General features: G+C 35.6%; 1 protein-coding gene and 1 long non-coding RNA gene across 5 annotated transcripts in view; one reads left to right on the plus strand and one right to left on the minus strand.

Moving 5' to 3' along the window:
• Positions 1–2973: 2973 nt before the first annotated feature.
• On the plus strand, positions 2974–6441 carry LOC127426771 (uncharacterized). Its single transcript, XR_007894861.1, has 5 exons — positions 2974–4137; positions 4272–4793; positions 4887–5332; positions 5411–5490; positions 6224–6441. It is a non-coding gene; the product is annotated as an uncharacterized LOC127426771 (long non-coding RNA).
• Positions 6442–7954: 1513 nt separating this feature from the next.
• Positions 7955–12336, minus strand: part of jmjd1cb (jumonji domain containing 1Cb) — a 238342-nt gene continuing 233960 nt past the window's right edge. For all 4 annotated transcript variants that reach the window (XM_051673704.1, XM_051673703.1, XM_051673702.1 and 1 more), the window contains one exon: positions 7955–8878. In XM_051673704.1, coding sequence (XP_051529664.1) covers positions 8789–8878 — 90 coding nt within the window. In that variant the 3' untranslated portion in view covers positions 7955–8788. The remainder of the gene's footprint in view (positions 8879–12336) is intronic.

The following is a 12336-nucleotide window of genomic DNA, read 5'->3' on the forward strand; positions in this document are numbered from 1 at the left end:
TAACAATTCGAGCACGGGAGGGACGCGACGAGCCGCTTGCTTTGTTTCTATGGAGATGACAGCATGAGAAGTATATTAAACTTTTGGAAACTGCTCACAAAACGAACTCAAATGTCTTTTAGTGTTCTGTGCAAATTAAGATTCAAGGGTTTAACCAGAGGTCTTAAAAAGCCGCATGAAAGTTAAGAAATTGTTTTCTATGAATGGAAGTAACCCGAGGCTGGCAGTAGATTAAACATTAATTGTGATTCATCTTATTGTTTGTCATTAATAAGACTAATCTACCATGATTTAATGTTGATTTTTGCCTTAAAATCCAGTATTGTTTTAAATATAAAAATACAGTTCATTCAGTTCTAATGCATTACTTTTCTCTTTTAATGTATAAACAATACGTGATAACACAGAATTGCATAATATTGATGCCAAAGATCAATAAAAGATGTTTTATTGAACATAGACACCTGTTCTTATGCTGCTTATTCATTTTGAGAGTATTATGCATGTTTATATTATCTTATAAGTTCATATGTAGAGCCATTTGTACTCCATTGTAGCCATTGTTAATTATAAGAAATACTATATTTTTTAAAGTGGGCTCGGTCCCAAAATTACACAGAGTGTGAATGCAAAAAGGACTGAGAACCCCATAATTGGTAAAGTGGATCAAAAAGAGATCTGAACCCACTTACAAGCTCAGACAGTGTGAATGCAAAGAGAACTGGGTCCTTTTTCACTTGGTCCACTTTCGTGTGTGTAGGCATATACAGGTGCATCTCAATAAATTAGAATGTCCTGGAAAAGTTCATTTATTTCAGTAATTCAACTCAAATTGTGAAACTCGTGTATTAAATAAATTCAGTGCACACAGACTGAAGTAGTTTAAGTCTTTGGTTCTTTTAATTGTGATGATTTTGGCTCACATTTAACAAAAACCCACCAATTCACTATCTCAAAAAATTAGAATACATCATAAGACCAATAAAAAAAAAACATTTTTAGTGAATTGTTGGCCTTCTGGAAAGTATGTTCATTTACTGTATATGTACTCAGTACTTGGTAGGGGCTCCTTTTGCTTTAATTACTGCCTCAATTCGGCGTGGCATGGAGGTGATCAGTTTGTGGCACTGCTGAGGTGGTATGGAAGCCCAGGTTTCTTTGACAGTGGCCTTCAGCTCATCTGCATTTTTTGGTCTCTTGTTTCTCATTTTCCTCTTGACAATACCCCATAGATTCTCTATGGGGTTCAGGTCTGGTGAGTTTGCTGGCCAGTCAAGCACACCAACACCATGGTCATTTAACCAACTTTTGATGCTTTTGGCAGTGTGGGCAGGTGCCAAATCCTGCTGGAAAATGAAATCAGCATCTTTAAAAAGCTGGTCAGCAGAAGGAAGCATGAAGTGCTCCAAAAATTTTTGGTAAACGGGTGCAGTGACTTTGGTTTTCAAAAAACACAATGGACCAACACCAGCAGATGACATTGCACCCCAAATCATCACAGACTGTGGAAACTTAACACTGGACTTCAAGCAACTTGGGCTATGAGCTTCTCCACCCTTCCTCCAGACTCTAGGACCTTGGTTTCCAAATGAAATACAAAACTTGCTCTCATCTGAAAAGAGGACTTTGGACCACTGGGCAACAGTCCAGTTCTTCTTCTCCTTAGCCCAGGTAAGACGCCTCTGACGTTGTCTGTGGTTCAGGAGTGGCTTAACAAGAGGAATACGACAACTGTAGCCAAATTCCTTGACACATCTGTGTGTGGTGGCTCTTGATGCCTTGACCCCAGCCTCAGTCCATTCCTTGTGAAGTTCACCAAATTCTTGAATCGATTTTGCTTGACAATCCTCATAAGGCTGCGGTTCTCGGTTGGTTGTGCATCTTTTTCTTCCACACTTTTTCCTTCCACTCAACTTTCTGTTAACATGCTTGGATACAGCACTCTGTGAACAGCTAGCTTCTTTGGCAATGAATGTTTGTAGCTTACCCTCCTTGTGAAGGGTGTCAATGATTGTCTTCTGGACAACTGTCAGATCAGCAGTCTTCCCCATGATTGTGTAGATAGTGAACCAAACTGAGAGACCATTTTGAAGGCTCAGGAAAACTTTGCAGGTGTTTTGAGTTGATTAGCTGATTGGCATGTCAAAATATTCTAATTTTTTGAGATAGTGAATTGGTGGGTTTTTGTTAAATGTGAGCCAAAATCATCACAATTAAAAGAACCAAAGACTTAAACTACTTCAGTCTGTGTGCATTGAATTTATTTAATACACGAGTTTCACAATTTGAGTTGAATTACTGAAATAAATGAACTTTTCCACGACATTCTAATTTATTGAGATGCACCTGTATATATATATATATATATATATATATATATATATATATATATATATAGGAACTGCGTGAATATCTGAGGTAAGACCTAATGAAATTACTACCTTTTTGAAAAGTTATGAAAATAACATGAACATAAGGTAACATTAACGTTAAGGCGTGGGTTACCTATTTTAAGTCCAAGAAAAAAAAATAAGACTAAAGCCCTGGTAATTATGTGACTCTTAAGATATGAATCACAAAAGTGATGTAGCCTATTTTCGCTGTAGAACTGTGAATAAGTTATTATAAAAAATATATAAATGTATTTTTTTTTTTTTTTTCCCTGTAAAGGAACTGTTATGTGGGTTAATAACTCAGAGGAACATATTGATGATTTTGAAGAGGAGTTTCCTACCACTGACTTGGTGGACATTACCAACTGCAGAGAGTTTACAACAGAAGATTTACTGCAAAACCTAAAGCACAGTCTTTGTTTGTGAAGGGTGTGCTGAGAGAGTGCTGTTTCTCATCTCTTAACTATGCTCCTTCATTGATAACTCACTTGTTTCCACCTGATGTGATGCATGATATTTTGCAGAGAGTCATCCCTAATGTTCTGAGGTGGACTCTTTATCAGCTTATCCAGGATAAACACTTCACCCTAGCTCAACTTAATTTTGAAATTGAAAATGTTTCATTTTCTGTAAATGATAAAACATCTAAGCCACAAATCCTGACTGAGAGAATGCTGTGAACACATCTCTCTGGTAAAGTGTCAGAAACCTGGACACTGTTTCCACTGCTACCACTGATGGTTGGGTCTTATGTCCATTGGAACTGCTACATTTTACTGCGAGAAGTGGTAGATGTGATCATGGATACCCATCTGGAGGAGAAAATGTCAGAGATTTATCAACATTTCATAAAATCTTTCCTGATGGTGTTATTCCGAAAATGCATTTTTTTGTGCACTACCCTTCACTTATGCTGAAATACGGTCCATTAGTTCATTTACCTAATGGTAAATTCAAGCACCAGTATTTCAAGAACGTGTCCACTGTTGTTTGCAACTTCAAGAACATCACCAAAACACTTGCTAGAAGGCATCAGCTGAGACAGTGTTGGGAGCAAGCTGAGAAGAAAAGCATTGGATATGAAGTGTGCCATGCCTCAGAATCATCTGAAGTCCCATCAGACACCCTGCCCTCTTTAGTTTTGGCTACATTGGAATCAAAGGTTGGCAAACCTCTGTCTAATGAAGTCCTACAAAAAAACAAATTCCATCACAGTTAATAATACAACTTATAAAACTGGCGAATGCAAAGTGATTGACACTGTACACACTGAAGAGATTCCAAAATTCCTCAAGATCAAGGCAATATATGGATATATTGGTTTGTGGTACATGTTTGGAAAAATACTTCAAATTTGACAGCCATCTCCATGCATACAAAGTAACCGAAACATCTTGGTGTGCCCTTGAAGTAGGGGAAGAGTTAGTGTACCATGGACTGGACTCTTATAAAGACCTAGAAGGAAATGTTTTGATCCCCTTGCGACACTGCATCAATAAACATTAGTATATGTGTATATGCTGTAATATACAATTCTGAATGCAATTTGGTGAAAATGATCATCTTTTACTCCCTATTAAACTGTTGTTTTAGAGAATGAAATGGATGGGGAGACATTAATCAACCTAACTGAAACTATGATAGCTAAAATATTCCCTAAAATGAAGGATCAAGTTAAATTCATAAGATTACAGAAAAACCTGAAGACTGAGATGCCTACTAAGACCACACACACCAGTCATGAGTAAGTCTATTACTATCTATGCAAAATTTTACAATAACTAAAAAATCATTGAACTGGTTTGGTGTTCGTACCATGCAAACATACACCACTCTGTAACATACAAACATAGACTTCCTTTTATTCTTTTTCTATAGGACTTCATTTGGTTTTCCAGTTGGGTCAATCTCAACACGCTCGAACAGGGTGGCCAGCAAATTATCAGTTACCAAACTTTCCTATGTCAATTCAGAAAAGACTTGATGAGGAGAGTGGAGATTTTGTTTCTTCGACGGGACGGAGCAAATGGAGATCAAAAATAATTCAAGCACTGTTTGATCAGTTGTGCACATATACATGGTAATTTTAATACAATAAGTCCAATATATATAACCAAGGAGTCATGGCATGAAATGATTAAGAACAAATTCAAAAAAGAAAGATCACCCTTGGTTGATGTTGATGAGGTAAAGGAAGTTCATAGCAGTTTCGGAAAAGTAAGGAACCAAGTGATTTCATCAAGGGTCCAACAGACAACCAATGCAGACGTAAGCATGCCACACGAAGTGACACCTTAATGGACACTTACAGCATTAATATGCTGTGAGTGTGTTATGTTTTTATTTTTTAAGACTGAGGGAAACCAAGACACGTATAGGATGAGGCCTAGGTCTGTAGAGGTAAGTGTCACACTTACTCTAGAATCATCTTCAGGATTCAAGAATAGCAGTAGGGTATACTGTTAATAAATGCATATGTGTTTTTGTGGGTAGACTAAGTCATGCAGATGATTACAGCATTGGGGTCCACTTGGAGAAAATGAAAACAGAATGCTTGAAAAGAACACCAAATATCAAACTTTTAGAGGACCGCATGGCATGGACAAGGAATGAGAGGACAGACTTCATAAAACATCACTCTACAAAGGAAATATTATCACGATATCCAGCCCTTAAAGTCCCCTCAGTTGAGTAGAATATTGTTCCAAATTAAAAAGCAAAGAACATTTGCTGAAATATTGTATCAGTTAATATTGTTGTATTGGATTCCAATAGATTGCATTTGAGGTCCAAAGCATACTTGACACAAACATTGATAGAAACATCCTGAAAAATTTGGACCTGGTGGCACAGAAAGTGATTAATGAGTGCCACAGTTTGGAGTGGACATACCGAATTGGATGAAGTGAAACAAACCCACATTGATTTGGCACACAAAGGTAATAAATCCCTGGTTTGCATGGAATGTAAGACTAAGAATGACAATTAATGTGCAATTTCACAATTTTATATTAAAGGTCTCTCAATGGCTGCTGCTGCCTTGTTGCTTCCACTTCTATTCAAGGAGAGTCCAAGATCCCTTTATGTCATCAATGAGGTAAGTGTAGTTGGGTCAGTTCATTCATTAAACATTTAAATCTATAATATTCCTTTTTCAGCTTCTTCTCAATGTTATGATTTCCTCTGAACATCTGTTTACTGGGTTATTCAGTAGAACTGTTTGATTGTGTGCAGGTTCAGCTGTAACAGCAACAAGAAGGATTAAAGGGATAGTTCACCCAAAAATGAAACTTCTGTCATGATTTACTCACCATCATGTTGTTCCAAACCTATATGACTTTCTTTTCCTAGTGGAACACAAGAGGAGGAATTTTGAAAAATGTTGACACTGCTTTTGGAACAACAGAATGGTGACTAAATTATTACAGACATTTCATATTTGGTGAACTATCCCTTTAAAAGGGTCACATAAATTTGTTCATAATTTATATTTATAATTTTATTTTTCTCAGAGGTCCACTTACAATGTTAGTCAAGGTTTCTTGCACCAAAAACACTCTTCCTTTACTTTTCCATAATCATTTTCCACCCTCTCTCTGACCATTTTTTGGTCATTTAAGGTTTCTGTGTACATGCCCTCTTTTTACTCACAGGCTGTGTACCGTGGGCAATGCCCCATCTTTCAATTTTAACTTTTCAAAACCTGTATTACATTGTGAAAGGTTAAATGAATATAAAAAAAAAAAAAAAAAAAAAAAATAGAATTTAGAATGTTTTTTTTTTTTTTTTTTTTAAAGATAAAAAAATAACATTATCCCTTCCTTGTTTAGGAACCAAATATACCCAACCCTGTACTGTATATTAAAGGAAGCCCCTTGGGTGCAGATTCAGTCTTGGAAATAATGATGGAAGGCGAGCAGGTCTGTGAGGTACATGTCACCTGATGGCAATCTACTTCATCTTCAACACTGAATATGCTCCAAAGATGAGAAAAACGCTTTTATTCTTTGAAAAGTATTTGATGTGCCATTGATGATGAAACCAAAATGCCACCCACAGTGATTAAAATGTAAATACATGATGTGGAGGAAGCAGCATTATTTTGCTTTCTAAATGTTATATATATTCAGTTACATTCTTTTAAATGTTAAATGAAATTGATTGTTGATGGGTGGTTATTTTTGTTTTAGAGAATATTTCTTTGTTTTCAGTCTATTTGCTCATAGTGTTGTCCTGTCTTCAGATTTTTATATGCAATAAACATTTAATGGAGAATCATGGTGTTGTCTATGTTATGAAATGGTGAAATGTATAATAATAATAATAATAATAATAATAATAATAATACCATACAGTATGACTAGAAACAGGTTCAAAAAGGAACTCTGCTGGGTCTTTAATGCACCTTTAAGAGAGGGTCCTAATTGGAACCTTTTTAAAAAGTTTAAAAAATGCAATCTCCAGGAACCTCAAAAGGTATATATAAATAGTACATCCAGAGAAACTGATAATTTTGCATTGGTCTCTTAATTTTCTCCAGAGCTGTATACTGTGTGTGTGTGTGTGTGTGTGTGTGTGTGTATATATATATATATATATATATATATATATATACATACACACATACACATACACGTAATCCTCATTTTAATGGTACGATATATAATTTTTCTAGTCACATGTGAATGGCTCTACGGCAATAAAAAAATGTTGCGTGGTGCCTCTGGGCATGTGTCCATTACCCATATAGTTAATCTGGCCCTGAATATCATATATACGTTTTTTTTTTAACTTAATTAGCGCATTCAACTCATTTGTCCATTCTCCAGAGAGGGCTCCTGTGCTACTCAGATCCACGATAATTAGCTGCGTTCGGACGCCCCCTGCCGGGAACACATGCACAGCACAGCTGTCTCATTCTGTCTGGACTAGGACAGAAACAACCAGGTCCTGTATGTCGGTCCTCTGTTCTCCTGAATTTTAACATTAATCTGATTATATATATATATATATATATATATATATATATATATAAGTGCTCTGAACATAAACAGACTTGTAGGAGTTGCGTGAACTGAGACTCGTTATATAGAAATAAGGCAACAATTTATGAATTAAAAATTCATTAAAGAAAACTGATTTTATGTAAGCATAGATAGAACTGTAGTATGTGAAATGCATGCATACAGATGACAAATGTTTACTGGATCAATATCACACTAGCAGTGCTGTTGTACCAAATGTTCAGTAAAAAAGGCTTTCTTGCTAATGTGATTTTGTACAACAGTCATGTTAACAAAACTAAAACTTCTCAAATTAATTTAGCTTCATTTACACCTTTCATCCACACTAACAAAACAGAGACTTTTCAAAATGCTCGCCATAACCGCATACTTTGGAAAACAATGATATTGGGAAACTGAGAACTGAGTTTTTAAACAGAGGTTAGTGTGGACATGGCCTAAATATCAGCACACTGTTTGTCCAATCATCCTGCAACTAACTTTGATAATTTGTCTAAATGTCTCTGTCAGCTTGACAATGAGACAAAAGGCAGGCGGTTATTTGATAAATCCATTTTAATGGAAAATGTAAAACCCCTTTGAACTTCAATGTACAAAGCATATAACACTTGCGCTTTAAAATTTGAAATTGAAGCAAACCATGTTTTAAAAAAATACATCAGTGAATGTATATATGTATATATTTACACAGCATAGTACGATTTCCTTTTTTTCATTGAACTTCAAAAGTTCTCCATAGTAAATCTTCACATAGAAAGGAGAAAGAAATTAGACAATTTCCTTAAATAACTTACAACTTTTTTTTTTGTAAATGTATGCATTTTACAGTGAATACTTCTTAATAAAATGCTGAAGTGTGTTATTCTTTAAGTCTTTCTTTACATAATAGAACTTTACAATGTTTACAATTGTTTGGCAGTTCATTTTTCTCAAAAGATATGGCATGAGGACACGAAATAGCTGATCACTCTCACAGTAACTCCAAGTCTCCAAAGTAGTGAGCGGCATCAGAAATCCATTAGCAAACTGTACAAGTCACATTTACATTTATTTGATCTCCAACAGAGCGCAGGATTCCTAAAAATAAATACAATATTCCACTGAAATTATACAGTATGAAAGAACAAAAGAATCAAACAGACAAGCAAATACTAGTCGGGACAGCGGTGCTGTCGGATAATCTTCAGATATGTTTGTGTCAATCACAGTCGTCCTGATGGGCTGCTATACTGCTGTGGTGTAAGTAACAAATAAATACAGTTTCCTGGTGTTCTACTCTGCTTGGCACTGGAGGTACATGAAGTGAGCGTTAGTGTGCATATTTGGGGTAAAGTGTTGATGGGCGGTCGTGGGCTGACGAGGGAGAGTGTGTCATGAGTTTGTCTCCTCTTCCTCCTCTGCACAGCACCTCTTTAAAGTTCCCACAGCATCCTTCACACAGTGGTAGAAGATGTTCTTCACCTGAGAGAGACAGACAGCGTGCTGTTAGAATACAGTTAAAAACAGACTAAAATCACATTGAAACTGACAAACTGAACTGACTATGAAAAATATAAACGTTAAATGTGGACAAATTGTGAGGTGTCTATTTTCAAGATTAATTACAGTAATTCGCTGTGGCCTGCCACTGATTTGCTGCACTAACAAATCTGTGTTCCATTATAAAACAGATAGTTTAAGCCATTGTCTACACGAACCTGTGACCACACGTCAGTTGAATTCTATATAAATGGGTGTTTCTTCAACTTCTGGCCATTTTTATGTCTCAGGGTTTGATTTTGATTAGAATGAATAGATTTTAACTTCTGTGTGTTTTTGACGGTAGTTTCTCATCACCAGATAAGCAGTTTGCTCCATGGCCCAGTGTGATTATTAATCCCCGTAAAGCTGTGATTTAATAAATAAACACATAGTCTGCATGTGCTGTGCACTTCAGAGTGCTCTCTGTCTCGATCATCATGCGTGCTCTTGTGTGTGAGATGACAATGATGAGGTGTTTTCAGCGTATGAGCGGTTGGATCTACACATTCATTTTGAAGCGTGCATCACTTGCAGATTATTTATTTATTATTAATTAAATCACAGACTTTTTTAATTTAATTATCACACTAGGACATATCACAATTTTAATTTGATTAATTGTACATTCAAACATGAACATGTAGTAACTGCGATTGTTGAATTATTGAAAATGAATTCATATCCCGAAGTATTAAGGCTGAATCACCACGCTACCAACCCAGTGTGAATTCATAATAAATAAAAAAAGATCAGTAGTCCGACTGTCATCATTGTCTAAAGTTTACAACTCACAGGGACGCAAACTCATGAGGGTCGAAAAAGTTGAGACAATCACTGTGTTTTCCGGGGTTATTTTTTTTTTAAGAATAAGCTAAAAGCACCAACTTAAGCTAAATAGTTAAGAATAATTCAAATTAATGATTCAAGTAAAGAAATGTATCTGAACAATTGTGCAGAATTAGCTGCAAAAATAAAAGGATATTTTGGTGTGGCTTGCTTCTGTTTCACAAATCTGTTCAGTTTGATTAATTGATTAGTTTAGTGACCACTTCTGGAAATACCACTAGGTGGTGACAAATGAGCGTCTTATGTGCAATGAGTGATTCACTGAATCATTTTGAGATGTTCACGACCGAAATCTGCCAAGAGACTTTATAGTATTTAAACATTATAAGAACAAAGAAGATCTATAGTCTTCCTTCAGTTTGTGAACTGCCGAGCATGACTTTTCATCCAAAAAGACAATAATAATAGTCTAATAATATCAATGAGTATCAATAGCATCCTTATCTTCTCCTTTATTAAAATGTACATGTCAAATCTACTGACTTCCGTAGAATATGTTTAAAGGAATGTTCCGGGTTCAATACAAATTAAACTCAATCGACAGCATTTGTGTCATAATACTGATTACCACAAAAGTTAATTTTGTCCCTCCTTTTTAAAAAAAAAAGAAGAAGAAAAAAAAAGAAGAAAAAATGGAGGTTACAGTGAGGCACTTACAATGGAAGTGAATGGGGCCAATTTTTGAAGGGTTTAAACACAGAAATGTGAAGCTTATAATTTTATAAAAAGTACTTACATTAATTCTTCTGTTAAAACTCATGTATTATTTGAGCTGTAAAGTTGTTTAAATCTTCATTTTTAGTCATTTTAGGGTTTGTTGACATTACATCATCAAGGTAACAAAGTTGTAAAATTGGCCACAAATTTACACAGAAAATGTAAGTGATTTTATCACAGTAAAATCATGTTTTTATGCATATCCTTTATGTCTTGTGTTTAAACTTTTGAAAAAGTGAATATTTTAACATCCAAAAATTGGCCCCGTTCACTTCCATTGTAAATGCCTCATTGTAACCCAGATTTTAGGGGGGACGAGTCTAAATTATTTTTGTGGTAATCAATATTATGCCAAAAATGCTTTCGATTGAGCTTAACTTGTATTGCACCCAGAATATTCCTTTAAGCATTATAAGAACAAAGCAGATCTTCTGTATACATTTCCTACAGTATTTAAACTGCTGAGCATGACTTTTATCAGAAAAGACAACAATAATTTTGAGTTTCAATAATGTCCTTTCCTCATGGTAAAGCACATTTCACATGAGTTGAGTCGAGGCATCAACACTCAAAGCGGCGCTTTGCCCTCCAAGACAAGAGCTGCAGAATGTGTCATGGAGGGGTGAATTTACGAGCTTGCAACACAAGAAAGCAGGAGGTGTGCACAATAACCATTGAAAACATTTATTTGGAAGAGAAAAAAATGGCAATTTCTTTGATTGCAGAAAGTAAAAAGTGGACTTGTTTATGTTAAGGTTTTTTTTTCTTTTTTTTTTTTTGGTAAATGTAATTACTGTAGATCAATAACTCTCTGGATACTCGGATACAATAAGGTAATAATTAATTAAAATAAATGATGAGACATTTAATATCTTCATAACTTTGAGAGCACAAAGCTACAATAAATATAAAAAAATTATCCAAAGACATAATTTGTGAGGCAAAAACGTGTGTTAAACACTTTGGTGTGAAGTTGGAGGTTGCTGACGCGAGTCATGTGAAAAGCCCCTCAAAGTGTATAAATATCAGTCACTTTTAAAGGCTTGCTACAGAGTTTTTAAAATCAAATTTAAGACTTTTTAAGACCTTTTTCCAAGACCTGAACAAATAAAATTTATACTGTATCCCCATACCAAATCAAACCCACACAATCTCAATATAAATCATGTATCACAGACTTACTTAAACAGGCAGAGGCACACATTCTACATGGCCTTAACATTGATCATCAGTAAAACAGGGTAGGATATATGCAAGTTTAAAATACTCAAGACATGTTTTACACACACACACACAAGTTAGTTCCGGTCCTCGAATCTGATTGGACAAGAGACGTTTCATGAGTACTGATGGTCTCGCACCATCAACACTCGGACACTTCACTGTTTGTATCAGTCTGCTTGTGTTTGTGCCGTTCTAAACTAAAGTGTAAGAGCAGTGCATATGTGTTAAGTGCCATCTGTCTCTTTACATTTAATATTGTGACATTACATATGTTAGCCAGCAGGTGGAGGCAAAAGACCATTTTTGTGTGCAATATGAGCCAGTTGTGCACCGGTTACCGCGAAATGGGAACGAATATCCCGCTTGTACGGCTATTTTTCCACTGAAAAAATAGGATGCATTTCACCAAAATGACATTATCTTCAGAAAGCTGACTAACAGACTACAGCATCATCAACAGGTGATCACACACGTTCCATCTCTCTCTCTCTCACACGCACGCACCAATAACTTGTTAGAAACAGCCCAAGCCATGATTTTAGTTCTAAAGTTACATTTTTGAATAACGAAGGCTTGGACACATCATTTGGTTTGAACTAGCAATGGCAGAT

Source organism: Myxocyprinus asiaticus, chromosome 36, assembly GCF_019703515.2.
Source record: "Myxocyprinus asiaticus isolate MX2 ecotype Aquarium Trade chromosome 36, UBuf_Myxa_2, whole genome shotgun sequence".
In the NCBI taxonomy this organism is placed as follows: domain Eukaryota; kingdom Metazoa; phylum Chordata; class Actinopteri; order Cypriniformes; family Catostomidae; genus Myxocyprinus; species Myxocyprinus asiaticus.